At 38.1% G+C, this 21688-nt stretch overlaps 2 protein-coding genes across 4 annotated transcripts in view; one reads left to right on the forward strand and one right to left on the reverse strand.

Annotated features, from left to right (window-relative positions):
• Positions 1-21688, reverse strand: part of LOC135196427 (protein mono-ADP-ribosyltransferase PARP12-like) — a 156638-nt gene that overhangs the window by 28041 nt on the left and 106909 nt on the right. The gene's annotated exons all lie outside the window — the stretch shown is intronic.
• Positions 174-20132, forward strand: LOC135196426 (protein mono-ADP-ribosyltransferase PARP12-like). 3 transcript variants are annotated; one of them, XM_064223243.1, is made up of 5 exons: positions 174-552; positions 6596-6714; positions 15925-18206; positions 18742-18888; positions 19649-20132. In XM_064223243.1, exons 2-5 carry the CDS (start codon positions 6670-6672, stop codon positions 19893-19895), a joined length of 2721 nt encoding a protein of 906 aa, XP_064079313.1. In that variant the 5' UTR covers positions 174-552; positions 6596-6669; the 3' UTR covers positions 19896-20132. The 3 variants fall into 3 exon arrangements, with proteins under 3 accessions (XP_064079313.1, XP_064079312.1, XP_064079314.1); XM_064223242.1 differs by having other exon boundaries at positions 6611-6714; XM_064223244.1 differs by lacking the exon at positions 174-552 and adding an exon at positions 685-872 and having other exon boundaries at positions 6611-6714.

The raw sequence follows: 21688 nt of genomic DNA on the forward strand, positions 1-21688 counted from the left end.
TGAACAAACAAAACTGGACCAAATAGAGAGAGAGAGAGAGAGAGAGAGAGAGAGAGAGAGAGAGACCCCGTCTACATATGAGAGCTAATACGGTTGCCTCGTAATGTATTTGGCAACGTAATTCAATAAATAGCATGTCATGACGACAAAAGTTATAGATTCCTCTTTCGCTGCCAAGGCATTCAATAATCCATCCGATTGAGAACGCCCCGCTGGAGATTCGTTTCAGCAGATACTCGTGGCACAGATGTTTGCACCAGCAGACACACCCGAACGCGTCTGGTAGCTAGCTTGCAACTCTCGTCCTTTCTCGGGAGGATACACGTCTCCTGAGTGACTACCAGTCGCTGTTACAGTGGTACTTTGACGTCGATTCGTCTGATATCCTCCTGTTTATCGTAGGGGAAGTGTTTCTTCATGGTGTCTTTGGTTTAAGGCCGTCATAATATCAAGATATGTGTTTTTTTCTTTTTTTTTTCGAAATCTGCAGCTGCGCATTCGAGTAGGCACCACGTGATAATCTGTTGCCTGTTGGTGATCAGTCAGTAGTTGGTAAGTGCATGGCTTTTTTGTTTACTCACTTCGTCCTTCCGTATAGGCTTCATGCAACAAATAAATGTTGTGGTCTTGTGTCATCAAGATACCACAATTTTGCTTAACGGGAAAAAAGACACTAAAGTGTAAAATGAATCTGGAAACAAAGTTGAAAAAAAAAAAAAATTTCCGTCCACGCAGGATCTGGGAAAGGAAGACTGTAGGGGTTGGTATGCCTGTTTGTGCTTGCACGTCAAAGAATAACAAGAGAATGTAAACAGACAAAAGTGTTACTGGACATCCCCTGAGGCTGTGGCGATTACGGTTGCATATAAGTGGTAAATAAAAAAAAAGTTGGACGTAAGATATTAGGGGAAATTTGTATATGTGTAAATGAATTAGTGTATGATAGAGGGCATCCCCCCCATCCCATCTTAGCTCTCACACGGCAACAGAAGGAGTAGGTCTAGCCTTGGCAGAATCGATTCGGTGCACTGAGAAAAGATACATTTAATACCTTTCAGTGTCACTACACTTTGTGGACTTGTTCTCCAGTTTCATTTTGTGTGTTTGTCTGATAAAAGATATTTATCAGTTTGCCGAATGAAGGATAAAAGAACGAAAAAGATGTATTGACTCGAGGATGATGAAACTTTAACTTTGTTACCAGAGGTATGATGTGTTGGAAGACGTCACTCATAAATGCGGAGTTAAGTAAGACAAAGCTTTGTCCCTATCGAATACACGTGTTATAAGACGGTACAGAGCCAATTCCTGGTCATACACTGTCTTAGCACTTTCCTATTTTTTATTTAAATCTGCAGTTTTATAACTTTCATCTACACTAAACTGCAAGAGGTATTCAACTCGACTACTCTATAGCTTTAAAAAACAGTTCTGCATAATAGAGTCAACATCTAACTGTCTCGACGTTGCCTGAAATTTCTGACATCTCTACTTACATTTATATGTGACGCTTATAATCCTAGTTGATAGCATTTCATTTCCATTTGTTCCTTTCCCTCTGTTGCAAATTCTTTGTTAAAAAAAATCCACAATTATATGTTAATATATATTTCTATGTAAAAATAAAACAAAGGCTTTCGAACACCTGAACGGTGTTCCTCATCAGTGTAACGTTAAGAAAAAAAAAAAAAAGTTAACACTGACGTGGAACACCGTTCAGGTCTTCTAAAGTCTTTATTTTTACATAGGAATATATTTTAATATATAATTGTGGATTTTTTAACAATTTTTTTTCAAGAGACTGAATTTCTTAACAATTCCACTGTGGCCATACTTCGCTCCATCTACATTCTATTTGTCCTTAATTTTCGATTCAATTTTAAGCCGCAAGTCTTCATTTTTCCTAACTAGTGAGTTTTCACTAAAATTCAACAATTATTATTATTATTATTATTATTATTATTATTATTATTATTATTATTATTAATTAATGAAGAGCTAACTGTCCTCGAAGTTAATTAAAACGCCATTATCATCAGGCTTTCAACGCAGAGAAAGACCTAGTTAGGAAGAAAACACACAATCTTAGCAAATCTGATAAATATATATGAAGCGGCTAAAACTCTTTGAGGCCCTGTTACAACGGCTTTGACAAGTTCATGACATGAGAATTTAAGTTACCTGGTTGCCATTGAACTAGGGTCAGCTGAATGTGATATTGGATGATTCACCTGCTTCAGATAACGATGCTAAACACAATCACCTGAACAAAACCATGCAGTGCGCTCCAAGTGACCAGTGTACTTAATTAAGGTTCTGATGTCAAATATTAGCGAATTTTTTTCAAAAAGTCTATCTTAAAAGCAAATATATAAAAATTAATTCTCTAATGTACTCCATTCTTTCTCCAGATATTGTTGACACACTCTTTAGCTGTTAAATGAGACAGCTCTTTGTCTCTAATAGTTTTAAAGCAGTAGCCGTTTTTACAGACGCATACTAATATATATATATATATATATATATATATATATATATATATATATATATATACTTTTTTTCCTTCAGCAGTTGGGAGCAGATTCTAGGTGATAGTAAAGTCTTTCAACAAAATTTTCAGTTAGTTACATCATTTTTTGTAACCCAATTCGGTATTTGAGAAGCCGTCCCTTAAACAATCCAAGTCCCCAGGTCAATTCAAGGAGGTACCTTACAATCATTATATTAATATTCAACTGGATTTCTATCAAATGAAAATGACAGATTTACTAGACAAGATCCATAAGCTTATTCGAACATAGATCTTCCACATTCATTCACAAATGATCCCTGATCCCCTTCATCTGCCGAGAACAACCAGATTCGCTGAACATCAGCACCAAAGTTCAGTGAAATGAGCCTCGCTGTCGAACTTCGCATTTCCAGAGGTCCTTTATTCCTCATACCATTGGGCTGTGGAACAGCTAGCCTCCCAGAGGATGCAGTGCACTTGGAACTTCTGAAAGTGGAACTTCTGAAAGTGGAACTTCTAAAAGTGGAACTTCTAAAAGTGGAACTTCTGAAAGTGAAACTTCTGAAAGTGGAACTTCTGAAAGTGGAACTACTGAAAGTGGAACTTCTGAAAGTGGAACTTCTGAAAGTTCAGGCGAAGTTGCTATGCATCACTACCCTAATGCTATTCTTGAAGTTTAATACATTTTTATCTATTCATTTACTCTCTCTCATTTAATGGGCGAGATCTCTTCTTTCTGAATTTCCCTTTACCTCCCTCACGAACGCCATTTTCTCTGAAAGCTTGAATTTCAAGTCAATGTGAGCTAAATTGTTCCATATGAATAGGTTTTATCTCCTGAATACTAATAATAATAATAAGAATAATAATAATGACTATACATAACACGAAAGTAAGGAAGGAGAATACTACTAAGCATAGAGGACTGCGTCAACATCGAGAACAGAGCACTGGGGCAATATCTGAAAACCAGTGAAGACGAGTGGCTAAAGAGTGCATGGGAAGGACTAATAAAAGTAGACGAAGACCCAGAAATATACAGACAGGACAATGACAAACAGAACAGAGGACTGGCACAACAAACCAATGCACGGACAATACATGAGATAGACTAAAGAACTAGCCAGCGATGACACGTGGCAATGGCTACAGAGGGGAGAGCTCAAAAAGGAAACTGAAGGAATGATAACAGCGGCACAAGATCAGGCCTTAAGAACCAGATATGTTCAAAGAACGATAGACGGAAATAACATCTCTCCCATATGTAGGAAGTGCAATAATAATAATAATAATAATAATAATAATAATAATAATAAGTATTATATATAATAATAAGATATAATAATAATGGAAAATAATAATAATAATATAAATATGAATCTAATGATATTATATGCCAGGGATGCAGACCTTCTTTAATACATGTTTTATTAATAATAATGGCAGTTTTTAACGACTTAATCTTATACAGGGTCTTTTCAATTCTTCTGATAATTCGTTTTTCTGACTAGGCTAGGTTGTTGAGTAGAATTCCAATATTCATATTGGTCAAAATTAGTAGGATATTTGTCAAAATAATTTTATCAGAGATATTTTATTATATAATAAAATATTTCTGATAAAATAATTGTGACAAATATCCTAATTATGACAAATATGAATGTTGAAATTCTACTCGACAAGCTTGCCCAGAGAAAAACGAATTATCAGAAGAATTGAACAGACCCTGTATAAGATTAAGTCGTTAATAACTGCCATTATTTTACTAACAACAACAACAACAACAACAACAACAATAATAATAATAATAATAATAATAATAATAATAATAATAATAATAATAATAATAATAATATTTTGGAAGAGGACCCTCTTTTAAACAAATTCTGTTGAATAAAATGGCAGAATTCAGCGAATTTCGCTGTAATTGGCCAATATTCATATTGGGAATAATGCTGAAAGTGGTATTTTATTCAGAACAGGATTTATTGTTCAAAAACTGGTCTGGACCTGAGGAACGCCTTTCCATACACCAGCGTTCTGATAATACCAGTATACTGATAATACCAGTTTTTTTACTAATAAATCATGTTCTAAATAAAATACCACTTTCAGCATTATTCCCAATATGAATATTGGCCAATTACTGCGAAGTATCGCTGAGCCAGAAAAGCGAGTAATAACAAAAATAGAAAAGATAATATATAAGATTAATTCGCTGAACTCTGCCATTTTATTCAACAGAATAATAATAATAATAATAATAATAATTAATAAATAATAATAAATAACTTAATAATAACCGGTGCGGAGTACCTTGGGAGAGTATTTTCAATACTGCATGGTATCGAAAGCTCTCCCAGTGGTTAAGTCTAATTGATAACAAAGATGACTCACCCAAGATCCGATAGTTATTACCACTGGTCATGTAACTACGTGCTTATGGGAACAGTGTCTAAAGAGAGTTTGAATATCATATCTCTTTCCACCACATAACACGTAATATAATGAGAATTTCATGGACATTATTGGTCTGTTTGAGGTTTATGATTAGATTACGACATCTAAACAAAATACTTTTCATCTGATATTGCTACGATAAGAGTTTATGTAAAGGAAGACTTTGTAATAATTTCCAAAGGTATAATCAATGTTAGTTGAACTCATCATGTCAAAATATATGAATGAGGATAGAACCAAGAGACAAAATTTCCATAATAATAGGGAATGACAATTTTACTCCAGTTGTTCTAAGTTGTAAGAGACTAAGTGGGCAGATAATTTTTCAAATGCATTGTTTCACCTGAGCATTGTTTCACCTGAGGATTGTTTTTTTTTTTCCTCAGAAAGGGTAATGACACTTTTTTTATCTTGTTGCATAGACTACATCAATAGTTCATCTCAACAGTTTTAACCTTATTTCATTCAATTTCAATATCTGCATTTCACTTTCATAAAGGAGAGTTGGCTCAGCAAACCACTCGTACATTCCCACCATGGCTTCCATACCTAATGCAAGTCTCTTCACACACTATATTATGCACGTTCTTCTAATACTGCTTCATCTACTTTGTGGTTTACATTACCATCATACTGCCATACTAACACGTCAACCGCTTCCAATCTCCCAACATCCTTTTCAACATTCGCTGCTCGATTTTCCTGGTTTCCATCCTCATTCACTTTCAACTTTCTGCTCTTGAAACACCTTCAACCTCTTGTAGCAGTTTCTGTAGTTTCTTATCACTAACCCCAGTCAGCACTGAGTCATCAGCAAATGTCGACCGCGCCATGATTCATTTTCTTATCCCTGAAGCTAGCACCTATTTCTACTGTCCTTTATTTGACTACTCACATCACCCCCATATACAAAGATACTTAACAGTCACAGAAGCATAACACACCCTTGTTTAAAAGCTATCTTAGACACCAAACCACACACTCTCTTAAGGTGAGTTTACACCATACTTCGCCCCACGCTCCATGCGTAAGACTCATCATGAACTCCTCCCAAATTCTCGTTAGCCCCGCCTACTGGACTGCTCATCAAGAGTCACTCCACACCACTAACTCACCCTAATAAGCAGACCATTAGGCAGAGCTAACAAGAATTTGGGAGGAGTTGGTGATGAGTCTTACGCATGCAGCGTGGGGTGAAGCCTATTGTAAACTCACCTTAATATACTTCACTTACATCATTTTCATGGTTGTTGCTCGTGCAATACAACACTTTTTTTTTTTTTTTCAAAGACTGGATGGAAATAAATATGTAAATCTTGGTTTGTATATATATGATAGAAGCTTGAATTTCAAGACAATGGCCCTTTTGATGTGCTTGTTCCATGTGAATAGGTTTCATCTACTGAAATAATAATAATGATGATGATGATGATGATATGGTTAAATACAACGCTGATCTGTACTCTTTCATTTACTAACGAAGCAAATCCGGCTTCGTCCTGCAAACCACTTGAATACTTTTGCACTCTGTACAATTAGATGTAGGCAAATAAATTATGTAATATAATGTACTTAATGTTCCGATATCATAAATCTTTCTTTAAAGAATAATTATAATAATAGTTCTTTCAAATGCAGGACCGAATTGCCAGAATCATTCTAACATCTGCCTTCAACGCGGCGGTTCAAATTCTAAGATGGACGACATGCACCCGACCCGAGTAGTATATGGACGAAGAGAGGTAATGTATCTTACCTGTATACTTTTCATATCTGTATACTTTATATACATACTATATATATAAAGTATATATATGCATATATTTTACATATATAGGTAGAGATGAAAATAGATATATATCTCAGCATGTCTGTTGCCAGTCACCCTGAGATCTAACCACTTGCTTAGTAGTGCTGTCCTTGGAATTCATCCTATGACACGTCCAATGGCAAAATGGGAGAGACTGTGAAGACAGAATGCTGAAATGCTGGAAAACAATGGCAGCCCCAGTATTACAGAGGGCTTCAAAGCCTGGAACACGTTTTAAGGCCTGTGCAGCAAAGGCAAGGAACTTGGTAAGTCTTGCCATATCAGTTTTGAACCAGTCAAGACCTATATGATCAGAACAGGAGATATCTGAGCAAGTGTGACTACAACAAGCTGATGCCTTGTTGGCGTGTTCTCGGGCATTCCATTGAGGAGTGAGAGATGTGTATTTCTGGTGATAGAAGTTCACTCTCGACGTGGTTCGATAGTCACATTAAGCCGGTGGTCCTGTTGCTGAATAACCACTAGTTCCATGCAACGTAAAAACACCATACAAACAAAAAACAAACAAACAAGCTGATAGTTATGAATTGTTTACAAATGTTGTGTCCACAGAAAGTAATGTATATGGAGAAGCAGGCCAAAGCCCACTTATAAGTCCAAAGGGTCCCATCTACTAGATTAAAATGTGCAAACAAAGACTTGGTCCAGATGGGAATTCAGGCAGAAAGCGTACAACTTTGAAGTGGATAGAGCTCATAAGGTCGATTACAAAAAAAAAAAAAAAAAAAAACTAAAAAAAAAAAAAAAAAAAAAAGAAAGAAAACCTCATGAAAACACTGCAAAATATGAAGATCCTAGTGCTCATCATATGAGGAAATTATTTAAAGGATATGAATAAAACAAGGCGGAAAAAAATCCACTGGGAAATTCAACATTGTTTGTTTGTTTGTTTGTTTGTTTGTATGGTGTTCTTACGTTGCATGGAACCAGTGGTTATTCAGCAACGGGACAAACGGCTTTACATGACTTCCGAACCACGTCGAGAATGAACTTGGGAAATTCCGCATGAACTACTACTTAAGTTAGTCATTTTTTTTATGTGATATTTGGAAGAAAGCTTACATTACTTCAAAAAATATATATGATCATCTGTCTCGTACTGTTTCAAGTTGACACAGGCAACTTGGTGTCACAATGTACAGTTGGACACAGGTTTACCTGGTACACCGTCTTGAGAGACTTCGAAAAATTACATGGTACCAGTGTTTACTGAGGGAGATAAGGGGGGAGAACTCCTTCTCTTCTAGCAAGAGTTCCACCAATAAGCTCTGGAGTTCGTTTGGTGGGCGGAATTATTAGGTTTGGTTGGAGAAAAACACACACACACACACACACACACACACACACACACACACACACACACACACACACACACACAGAGTAAAAACAAAAAAAGAAATCTGAGCAGTTTAAATCATTGCAATGAAGAATGTTGTCTCACTTGTAATATAAGTTTGTTTATTAAGGTTCCATTTAACTTTCGGCCAAGATGTTATCTTACCACTGTGTCTATTATTATATATCGGTCATATTCATCACACAATACTTAAAATGTATCAACATTTTGAAGTTACATTGGTATTGCCGAAAATCACGAACATCATAACAGGATATTTTAACCTTATCACGTAAGCCAAGTTTACAGCATCGGTTGCAGTGCGTTTCCTACAAATTCTACAATAGGAAGCTATATAGAGAAGTGCAGCAGCCCTTGATTGAATACACCCAAATACTCAATGAATGTGTTGAGAGTCTCCGACACTTAGCTCTCTCTCTCTCTCTCTCTCTCTCTCTCTCTCTCTCTCTCTCTCTCTCTCTCTCTCTCTCTCAGCTATACTAGCTAACTTAGTGACATGATGCCATCTAGAAAAACTCCTGGGCTCAATATGCAGTTCTGATATGTCATTAGTGTATTCAGGAGAGGAGCAGTGACCCAATAATATCGAAAATTGCCCTTCCTGACAATACCCATAAGCATAACCAAGCGCCTCAGTGGCGTGGTGGGTTTGGTGTTTGCTTCTCACCTCGGTGGTCGCTGGTTCGATTCCCGGCCATTCCATTGAGGAGTGAGAGATGTGTATTTCTGGTGATAGAAGTTCACTCTCGACGTGGTTCGGAAGTCACGTAAAGCCGTTGGTCCTGTTGCTGAATAACCACTGGTTCCATGCAACGTAAAAGCACCATACAAACAAACAAACATAAGCATAAACAAGCAAAGAAATTTCTCATCTCTGATACTTTATTGTCATAACACTCTTGTTCCCTTGAGTGTTCGCTTGATATATTACCCCATTTCATAACATGAAATTAACGATTGGATCTCTCTACAGTCAGAGTTCCATTATAGAATCTTTAAAAACAGAATAAAAAAAACTTTATTCCTGATATACTTTCATCAAAATCGAAGGTGTGCGGCAAAAAATTATCACCACCAATCCTTTGCCACACAGGATTAGCTGGGTTGACATTTCTGACAACCTCCTAGGCCACCCTTACCTCCCCTCCCCCGCGCAGTTCATACAAATGGAAGAGGAGCATTGCAAACGACCAACAAGACCTCTAATAAGGCACTAAGTAGTACAGAAACAATATCGATACAATAAGCTATGAAGGCGCGCAAATTTAAAAACTTAAGAACGTCACTTGACGTAAACAACATGTGTGTCCCGGGACGACTTCTGCAACACGTCATATGACGTGGTTGACCTTTTAAGGGTTAACTGTTGTTTTTCTAAAATTATGTATGCGCTGATATATTATAGACTATATATCTCGTTGACCTCAGGTGATGGGTGAAGTTATTTTGGCTTTCCTTATAGTGGCTGACATAAAGAGTATCATCTACTGAATTGACAGTTACCTTTTAAAATATCCTACAGAGCATATGACCCCTATACTCAGAAACGACAGCGAAAAAATATGCCACATTTTTACTCTTGTTCATATAACTTAGGTTTTAACCAAAGATACATTGAAAATATCAGTAGGATATAAACCATTGCATTTCAAATAATGGAAACTATTTTAATAGACTCCAAGAAGCTAATAACCGAAAATAAGCGGCGAAGTATATCTGTATCGGCCACACGACAGCGAACAAAGTATACAGGTAAGGCAATTCGCTAATACTGTTACCGACCTCACTGTATGAAAACAGTGCTTGGCGAGTCATTCAGCTCTATAATTCAATGCTGTTAACAAGAAACGGTGATTAGGGGGAGACATAAAAAAATGTGGGGCCCGAGTACGTAGGAAAGTTTACTGCAATACTCTCAATATTGTATGGAGGTATTGTGCCATTTTTTTTTAACAGATACTTCGAATATTATATCAAGAATATCATGGTTTTAATAAAAACTTGTGAATTATGTTTATTAAAACATATAATCAAATAACTAGTGAGAACAAAATGAGAACATTTTATGTCCTATTACAAAAAATATAACATTTATATTATACAATCGAATACCTTGACCATCCACCCTCTCTCTCAGTCACTTCCCTCAATCTGTCGGGCATCGAATGAACAAGGTTGAAAATTTGCTGCGGTCTCCGTCTACAAACTTCCCACTAAGAGTTGATGTGAGCCATGAGTTGCTGTGTTGTTCTCTCATGTTCCATTTTCCATGTGTTCACCATCTGGGCCCACACGTGTTCAATCACACTTATATCTGCTCCATTGCTCGGCCATTCAAGAAAAAGCAGGTTATCCTGTCCAGCAAACCACTCTTGAACAACGCGAGCAGTGTGAATGGGACTCCGGTCGTGCATGAACAGGATGGGCCCTGGTGGGAAGGGAAAATTCCTTTCTCGTAACGAAGGCAAGAAGGTGGTTTGCAGCAGCTCAACATACTTAGCTGCTGTAAATCGTCCCTCGATACGGAACACATCACCCATACCATCCAGACACACCCAGCCCCATACATTGCAGGTGACATGGCCGGATCGAACCACCTCAACGATGTTACAGGGTTCATACCTGAATGAGACAAAAAAAAAAATGGAGGTGTATAGTATAAATCATATATATACCTTTGGAGAATTTAAATTCTCAGTGATGAACAACACTGAAAGAATTCTATTGTCTAATTATTTCTTTAATTATATTTGAGGAAAAGAGCAAATGATGCCACTGTCCCTTACCTAATATTTATCTCAGAAATAGCACTCTTATTTATGTTTACTCCCTTTATATATTTTAAAAGTCCACTTCCGTGGAACAAAATCTCAAGATTAATAATTAATATAAAGAAGAATGCAATTGATAATTGATGCAAGTAATGATTTTGCTCACCATACCGAGTTCTATTTGTTCACCAACAATGCAGCTTCCCATGTCATGTCGACGAGAAGCACTTCTCGTCAGTAAAGATGACCCGGCCCCAAAAGTCCAAACCCATATCAGCATGACGTTGGGCAAAATCAAGCCTTCCCGCATTCTGTCGCTCCGTCAAGAGCTTCTTCGTCGCTGGAATTCTGTGATAAATTCCAGCAGCGTGGAGTCTGCGTCGTACTGTCAGCGATGACACTTCTAATCCAAGGTCTTCACGAATGGCCTCGGCGTTGGTTAAGGGTTGCTCTCAAGTCGCCCTGATAATTGTGTCAACCTCAGCTGGGGTGGTTTTCCATGGACCCCCTGGCCTAGCTAAGAGAACATATTATCTTAAATGTTTAACTTATAATTTATATAACATCGCAATCAATTCTAGATTCTTCGAATTTTGTACTCGATGGATTGATCATAATTTAGTAAACATGGCCGTATATTTTTGGTTTCAAAAGCATATCAAATGGAACGTGATTACATATTTCCATAATATTCTCAATTTGGTTGGTGGTTATTAAAACTGTAAATCATTCCTGAGCCATCACTGAAATGACATTTAATATTTAAACTGTAGCTATCATAAGACCCACAATGACTGTGACGGGGTGGGCACAAATAAAATGCTCTTATAGGCTTAATTTTACTGAGACAACTCAATCGACTATCTAACTTTGTTCATGGTTGAGGTCGGCAAGGGCCAACCACCCACCAGTGTGGAATTATGGAGGTGCACCTGAAATATTACTGTGGTGTTGGAATGGCTGTTGATATATGTGTTCTAACAAAAATTATAATAGCGAGACGAAATCCATGTAAGAAAGAAACTTTCACATTAAATAAGCAAGATTAAATAACCATGAACAATGTAACACATCCACCAATCATTCGGCATAACTTACGCAAGTCGTTCAAGTTCCCACTCTCCTCCCACCTTCTCATCCACAACTGTACCGTGGTGGGGGACACAACATCAGGTGCAATGGCTCATATCGAGAAGCCATTGTCGCGTAAAGTGACAATTCGTCCTAGCAGCGCCAGATTTGTGTCCCTTCGATTCATTGTGAGTGGTTATGAAGTCTGACCCATTTAAAAATCCTGCTGCCGACATCACCTCCGTTGGGATTCAGACTGTTTCGAGTCGAGTAAAACAATACCATGCTTCATACATCATTATATCGTTCCTTGATTGTAGGATTAGCCAATGGGGATCATAATCACTATGGTATGAAATAAAGATATTACTGTTAAATATAATACGCTCACGTAATTATTGTTCCTGTTAATAATTACATTGAGAACTGAATACTCTTTGAGCACTGCTTCGTAAAATGAGCTCGGTAAAAGTGTTCGCGAATTCTCTAACCTATTTCTCTGTAACTTCAGATTCATATAAGTACGAGATTTTGCTATAGTGTACTACACCCAGTACCGTAATTTATAAGAGTATCGTGAATCACAAATTATAAAGAATAGACACTTGTCCTGTACGAAGAGGCAAAAGGCTCGATTAGCCAGAAGTGGATATGAACACAACAGTATAAAAAAAACTTTGCCTACCCTCTCCCTCCACCCCCTTCCTTTTCCTTTCCTCACCTCTCCTCCCCTCCCCCTCCCTTCTTTCTCTCTCTCTCTCTCTCTCTCCTTTTCATACTATATGTATTTACAAGAGAGAGTGAGTTTAACCCAATCCTTCGTCTTGTAAATGTTGTTGTATTCAGAAAATCTACAGTACTATAATAATAGGATAAACACTAAAAACACACGGCATTAAAGGTAAACAAGAAAATATTTCAAGTGGAGCTTTTCGTTAGCCATACACTCTATCCACGAGCATATCTACTTCGTCCACTCATCGGGGGCGCAACAGGCCCACCTTACCCTTAGTCCCCCACCCATTTCAGTTGTAGCAAAGCCAGGCTGAAGACATTCGGTACAGCAAAAGCAAGAAACTTGTCAGTTTGAATTACATTTTAGAATTCCAAAACCTGTAAGACGGCTTAACAACAAGAACTCAATCCCCGACACCACTTCCCCTGCCCCCCGAAAAAATATATATGCATATATTAGTTTAGTCAAGATTAGAGGGTGTTAATGACATATCAAAACTGCATACTTAGCGCAGTGGTATTTCTAGATGACATGTCGCTTTAAATTAGCTAATATGTGAGGAGAGCGAGAGAGAGAGATAGAGAGGAGCTAAGGTGTCGGACACTTTCAACACATTCACTGAGTTTTTGGGTGGTTCAATGAAGCGCTCTTTATAGCTTCCTATTATATTATTGGTACGAAACGCACTGCAACCGATACTATAAACTTGGCTTATGTGATAAGGTTAAAATATCCTGTTATGATGTTCGTGATTCTCTCCAATACCAATATAACTAACATTTTGATCAATTTTAAGTATTGCATAATGAATATGACCGATATATAATAACAGACACGGTGGTAAGATAACGCCTTAGACAAAAGTTAAATGGAATCTTGATAAATAAACTTATATTAAAAGTGAGACAGTAATCTTAGTTACAGCGATATAACCTGCTCAGATTTCTTTTTTTTCTTTTCTTTTACTGTGTGTGTGTGTGTGTGTGTGTGTGTGTGTGTGTGTGTGTGTGTGTGTGTGTGTGTCCAACCATACCTAATGACTCCTCCCACAGAAAGAATTACAGTTTTTATTGGTGGAACTCTTGCTAAGAGAGGAAGAGTCCTTCCCCCATCCCCCTCAGTAAACACTGTTACCATATAATTTTTCGAAGTCCCTCAAGAAGGCGTACCAGGGAAACCTGTGTACAACTATACGTTCAAGTTGACGAAAGCAACATGGACTCACAATGTATGTTCAAGTTGACACAACCAACATGGTCTCACAATGTATGTTCAAGTTGACACAAGCAACATGGTCTCACAATGTATGTTCAAGTTGACACAAGCAACATGGTCTCACACTGTACGTTCAAGTTGACACAAGCAACATGGTCTCACACTGTATGTTCAAGTTGACACAAGCAACATGGTCTCACACTGTATGTTCAAGTTGACACAAGCAACATGGTCTCACAATGTATGTTCAAGTTGACACAAGCAACATGGTCTCACAATGTGTTATGTTCAACAAGTTGACACAAGCAATACAATGTCTCACAACTGTATGTTCAAGTTGACACAAGCAACATGGTCTCACAATGTATGTTCAAGTTGACACAAGCAACTTGGTCTCACACTGTACGTTCAAGTTGACACAAGCAACATGGTCTACACAACGGTAGTCAAGTTGACAGCACATGGTCTACATGTATGTTAAGTTGACACAAGAATGGTCTGCAACAATGGTATGTAAGTTGACACGGCAACAATGTCTCAACATGTATAAGTTGACACAAGCAACTGGTCTCACAAGATGTTCAAGTTGCACAAGCAACCATGTTCTTCACAACTGGTATGTCAATTGCAGCAACATGGTCTCACACTGTACGTTCAAGTTGACACAAGCAACATGGTCTTACAATGTATGTAAGTGCATATGCTGAATCTCTGTGGAGAAAGAGCGAAGATACTGCCCCTCTACTTCCAAAATTGACAGGATACTATTTAGTAGCCCGAACTTCAAGTTGACCTCTGACCTCTATTTGATGTATTTTGCAACATCTGGGTACAGCAACAAGTTCTGGACAAACACTGAAAGCTGATGTCACAGCGATTATGGTCGTCACGGACGAACAGTTAATTGGGAGCGTAATTTACATTAAATAAATTTATAAAAGTAACATATTGATAGCTTTTAATAAAATGTTTAATTAAACCATTCATGCAATATTAATACTCTCAAATTACATTAATAAAATTATACCGGAAAAAAAAAACCTGAAAGACTGACTGCTTAATCTTTTGAAGCTAGCTATGTCTTACCACAAAACTACCACAAAACTAAACATTCCACTTGATCTGCCAACCAAATTCTCTCTGGGATTCCTAGAGAAAGGGTGATTACCCTCCTCATCTTAGCACTCGAAGAGGCTCATGAAGAGGATGAGCCTCTTCATATCCCCAAGGTTGGAGACTTTACATCATACGCAGCATTAAGGAAATAGCTTTTAATAAAATGTTTAATTAAACCATTCATGCAATATTAATACTCTCAAATTACATTAATAAAATTATACTGGAAAAAAAACCCTGAAAGACTGACAGCTTAATCTTTTGAAGCTAGCTATGTCTTACCACAAAACTACCACAAAACTAAACATTCCACTTGATCTGCCAACCAAATTCTCTCTGGGATTCCTAGAGAAAGGGTGATTACCCTCCTCATCTTAGCACTCGAAGAGGCTCATGAAGAGGATGAGCCTCTTCGTATCCCCAAGGTTGGAGACTTTACATCATACGCAGCATAAAGGAAATAGCTGGTCATGAAAAATAAAAAGCCATGGTTGCCAATCCATGAGGTGTGTGTGTGTGTGTTTAATTCTTAGACAACAAAAATAATATAGTATACTCATGGGGCAAGCTGATTTGGTATTCCCAGTATTACTGCCCACCAGATTCTACCGAGAAATCTGACAAATCTCCTGTATATTCTACCATTCAACTCAATACTAAAGCAAAATCAAGGGTGCGAGATCAAAGTCATGTTTAACGAAGAAAAGTTGTAATCTTAAGGTGGGATGTGAAATACCTTTAGTGTAAGTATGTATGTATTATGTAGTATAAAGTTGAGTTGCCTTCGAATCAAGAACCATGACTGGCTTACATTAATTTTCCTTCCTTTTCATTTCAATTCCCTCTTTATTTCAGTTCAACACCAGAGGCAGCAGATCCATGATGGATCTGAATGACGTGCAAGGGAGTAGGCCGCCTCCAAAACGGCCCGATAATAAGATTAATTACAGGAAAAAAGACAACAGACAAAGGAATGATCACACACCTCACCCAAGAAATAATTACCAACACCCACATGAAGTACCTGATCCAAGGTTTCGTCATGATCAGCATGAAAGATTTCCCCATGATTACCATCAAGGACACCCCGAAAGATATGGCCCACATAATCCACATTTCGACCCTACGAACAACCATCATTTCAATTCTGGTCCTTGGAACCCTCATCCGGCAAACCATTTCAATTCTGGTCCTTGGAACCCTCGTCCGGCAAACCATTTCAATTCTGGTCCTTGGAACCCTCGTCCGGCAAACCATTTCAATTCTGGTCCTTGGAACCCTCGTCCGGCAAACCATTTCAATTCTGGTCCTGTGTACCCTCACCCACCAAACCATCCCAGAGACGCCAGAGATGCACCAACTCATCACCATCCCAGAGTATACGAAAGGGACCGGGGGGACTCCAGGCAGCACCCATCAGGATACCCTAACAGGAGTGGTAGAGCATATGATTCCTACGAGGAATCAGACCAAGGGTATCCAAAGGACATTATAGACATTTTGGTCAAAGAGCTGTCTTACAAGAACACTTTATATGATACTGTTCACAACATTGTACGCAATATAAGTGTCCCTCCACGTGTTGTATTAACAACAGCCGAGTCAAGGAAAGACATTTTTACAATAAATGAAAACTACCAAAACAAAATCTTGAGACTTGATCCAAAACTAGTTCTCTGCTTGAAGCATTATTCAGCCAATGGCTGCAGCTCATCAAATTGTACTGACCTCCACATATGCAGGAATCACATACATGGTAGGTGCAAGTCAAAAGAGCCTTGTTTCCACGGGCATGGAGTCAAAACTAACCACAACAATACTACTTTTTACAATCTTCATGTGAGCTGCTTAAGTGACGAGTGCTTGCTCCGAGTTATAAGAAATTCTTGTAAATTTGTAGACTATCTCGAAGTATGCCATCACTACAACACAGAGAATGGATGTAAATATACAAGATGTCGGAAGTTGCACATTTGTAGGAAATTTGTGACAGACATAAATAGCTGCACACGATGTCGTCTGAATCATGATGTACTTGATAAACAGTGCCTTGGGCTACTTGAATTTCATGGAGTGCCTACAAATGAAACCCCACGAGATATATTAAAGCAAATCAGATCCCTCTCAGAATTGCAAACAACCTCCACAAAAGAAAGTACAGACCAAATGAAACAGAAGAAGCCTGATCCTAAAATAAATGCAAAAACATACAAATCAACGGACATTTACGGAGATGTGAAAATAACAGAGATATGTGTACATTCAATAGAACAAAACTGTCAAGACTATCAGAATGGTTGCAAGTACCTACATTCAAAGAATCCTTTCCACTGGCAAGTTAGCAGTAATGGAAGATGGTATAATATTCCTATTTTTCAAACCAAGGCCCTGGAAGATGCCTTCTGTCAAGTTTCGAAATCCTCTGGTGCCATGTCAGGTCTAGGCAAATCATGCACTCAAGAGTTAATCGAGGTGCTAGGTACTGATCCTTGGGAAGCAGATTTTATAAGTATGAAATTAAGAAATACTAAAAATGATAAAGAACTGACCATCCGTAGATTATCAACACCCTCATCTTTAGTTAAAGACACCCAAAATGCCACAGTCTTTCAATGGTACTTCAAAGATGAACAAGACAAATGGATTAAATATGGTGATGCAGACAGTCTCAACAGAAAAGACATGACTTCCAGTATTACAAGTAATGATATTGAGGAACAGTTTTTGAAAAGGCCGAAGTCACCCGTTTCATTTAGTAACAGTCAGTATCAGTACACCATTGATTTTTCTAAAATGGTCCAAGTGAACGAAACAACAAAGAAAGTGAGGGAAGTAAGGCGTCGTCCAACACACCCTGTGAAAAACGCCGGTGGAGACGAGGAGGAGAAGAAGAAGAAGCCAGGTCAAAAGCCAGATCAAGAGACTCGGAGCAGAAATGTTCCGAGTCACTGGAAAAAAATGGATCACGGTTCCATTCACGCACTAGTGCCTCTTGATTCCAGCAGCGACGAATATCGCGAGGTCGCAGATCGCTTATTTATCACCATGCCAACTGCCAACATCCAGTCTATACAGAGACTCCAAAACCCTTACCTATGGGATTCATTCCAGTCCAGGAAGGAATATTTGACACAGCGGTGAGTACTGCCATCTTCAGGCTCTTAATTTGACACGTTTCACCAATGAAATTGGGTTGTTGCACAAGTAAATGGCCAAAATTACTATTCTAGAAATACATCACCTCATTTTTAATAATGTGACAATTAACAAAATACTGACAGCTGGTGGGGTGTTGCAGGCTCTAAACATAGGGAAACGAGCATGTTGCCAGCTGTCAGCACTAGTATCTCCCTTTTTAGAAGGTGAGGGGGCCTTCCAAGTATACATTTTCCGTTTTGAATAAGAAATTATAAAAACGATCATGGTAAAAAATTTATTAGTAAAAAATGTGTATGACTTCATACTATTTTCACATTCTGGGAGCAACTGAGGTTTGCAAAACCTGAGAGTCATAAAATGAAAAAGAACGGGTACAAAAACTCCCACTATTTGCCATTTAGGGAAGTTTCAAAAGCAGCTACCAAGCTAAATCATGGTTTTCTCATTAAACTGTTTATCAATGTCTAAGAACAGCAATTAATAAAATCATTTATTTTTTTCCTCTACTAACAGAGACTGCAAAGACCACTTGCATGTAAACAAACTTTTCTACGGCATGGATGAACAAGAGCTGGACACCATTTGCTTGGGAAACATCGACTGGCGAAGGCAGGGAACTAGCGATATGAATTATGGGCAAGGAACCTATTTCTCTAACAGGTATGGGAAAAATGAGATTCCTGTGCGTGTAATAAATTTATGCCATAAGGGGCCCCATACCCAAAAAACATTGTTTATGGGCTTGTCTGAATACCAAAAGTGGGCAAGATTTCGTGGTCTGAATGATCTCGGCGGGAATCTGTCACGATCAGATTGCTGGCTTGCGACTAATGTCTGTCATACCATTGGTCATTCAATGCATGTTTGTCTGTCGATACAGGCAGTCCCCCGGCTTACGACGGGGGTTCCATTCTTGAGGCGCATCTTAAGCTGGAAAATCGTCAAAAATCCTAAGAAAACATTACTTTTAATGCTTTAGGTGTATTAAAAACTATGTAAACTGTAAACTATAAAAAAACTTCTAAAATTGATTATTCTGCATTTTTGGAGTTATATTTCTTCCATCAGATCGGTGTCGTAAGAGTCATAACCCTGGAACATGCGTTGTAAACCTGGAAATAATTTGTGGCTAATATAATAGAAAAGTGCCGTAACCTCGGAATGTTGTAAACCGAACCCGTCGTAAGCTGGGGACTGCCTGTATATCGCTATAACACACATCTCTTCTAGAGATGATGTCCTGTCTTCCCGAGACAAAATCTTTGTTCAGACTGAAATCGGTGCCGAGATTGTTCACACTGCCTGAATCGTGTGTGTGCACGTTTGTCGATAATGACAATCACACAGCGTATGGGGCCCTTTAATCTTTGTTATTTGATGAGAATGGAAATCTATTCATTTGATAAACTTTCACTTCCAGCGCGGCTGTAGCTCTCCAAAACAGTACCGAGAATGCCAGTGGCCACAAATACATGATTTTAGCCACCGTTATCATAGGTGAAATTGTGAAAGGCGATCCCTCTTGGACGCGGCCACCGTTGGATGCGTCAAGAAACGTTCCCTACGATACAGCTGTGGACAACATGGCTGCCCCGACATTTTTCGTCAAATTTGAGAGCAATGAATACTACCCATGCCATGTTATACAGTTACGGACTTCCACATGACTTGATGGCAAATTTAAAATGACGTGAAGTAGATCTGGCACACTGATGTGTGTGTGTATCTGTGTGATATTAACTTTTAGTAATCAGTTTGCTAAACATTTTATCGACTTTATTTTTCATTGTTACTCAATCATTGTAGAAGATATTGATTTAGTAACAATCAGTGTTTACAATTTCTATGAAGTTTTGTTGTATATTAACAATAAAAAAATTCCAGTAACCGATATGTAAAATGTATCATTGTTTTTTTTTTCTGGCAATGTATGAATGTCGAGGATCTAGTCATACAAGATTTAACATGGCTTTAAACTCTTACATCATCATAAAAGCTACTTACGAGTAAACACTGCATTTGCTGGCACAGAAAACATTATCAACCTGTAACTTTAATGACTGAATGGTCTTTGTAGGGACAAGTTTATCACAACTGGGCTTACCTGTAAAAGCCTTGTCAAATCACCAGCCTCACAACAACATACAGGCTTTGGGAGGCAAGGTCACAGCCCGGGAACTCAGAATTCCTTTCTGTATTGAATGAATGGAGTTGAATATAAAATTGAGGCCAAAGGCCAAGCACTGGGACCTATGAGGTCATTCAGTGTTGAAATGGAAATTGACAGTAAAAGGTTTGAAAGGTGTAACAGGAGGAAAACCTCAAAGCAGTTGAACTATGCATCAAGTGTTAGGAGAGGGTGGAAATTAAGATGAAGAAAGAGAATATGAAAGGAGGTATACTAAAAGGAACGAAAGTGGTTGCAGCTAGGGGTCGAAAACACGCTGCAAAGAACCTTAAGTAATGCCTACAGTGTACCGCATGAGGTCCACTGACGAAACTACCCCTGTACGAGGCCTTTCTGTATTGGGCACTCTAGGTTTAAATTTGTGTAAATACAGAAAGATTTATAATAATTACCACTTCCTACAGCAACATACTTTAAGGAGTACAGGAGACAAATGGGTATACAAATATCAAAGCATTTAAGCCAAAGGACCCAAGTTACTACGCATCTGCGTCTGGGTCAAAACTCTTAAATCAATTTTCAACCTGTTCCCTTCGTCCGCCGTTGACTTGAAATTTTGCATGGTTACTCAAGCCCAGTGACAATACAACCTTAGTACATGATTAGCAGGTCAGCAGTGACCTCTAGTGACCCCTCCCTGTATCTCGGGATTTGTATGAAACTCTTCGGATTTTTCATAGCTTCTTTGACTTGGTAGACTAAGTTAATAACTCTACAGAATTTTCAAACATTCTTTGGCTCGACAGAATATCACATTCATTTTATTAAACCTACAATCATAAATCGGTTGCAATTTCTGTTTACACTAAAAAGTAAAGCGTAACCTTTTGAGAAACACCAGGGTTTTCTTACAAAAATAAAAACGTGGCCGACAAACATGGAACAAAACGCTTCAAGAAATAAAAAAATATAAACTATATATATATATCATATATATATATATATATATATATATATATATATATATATATATATAATATATTAAAGAAGAAAGTAAATGTGTCGGTGAATCGTGATGCATCAGCTTTCTTGACTTGGAGACAGGGAGAGCCTAACGACAGCCTTCTTTGAAATGAAGGAATTGATGACTATACACTGTGAAGTCGGAGGCACGTACAACCAGTTACTGTGGGATTTTAAGGTTTCTGATAGCTACGTGCGTTTGTGCATGTATTGATGGGTCCAACCGCCTGACATTTGAGGAGAAAAGCCACACTCTCCTGATACAGAGATAAGGATGGTTCGGAGGACACGAGGTGTTGAAAAAACCCA

Source organism: Macrobrachium nipponense, chromosome 17 (genome assembly GCF_015104395.2).
Source record: "Macrobrachium nipponense isolate FS-2020 chromosome 17, ASM1510439v2, whole genome shotgun sequence".
NCBI classification, from domain to species: Eukaryota; Metazoa; Arthropoda; class Malacostraca; order Decapoda; family Palaemonidae; genus Macrobrachium; species Macrobrachium nipponense.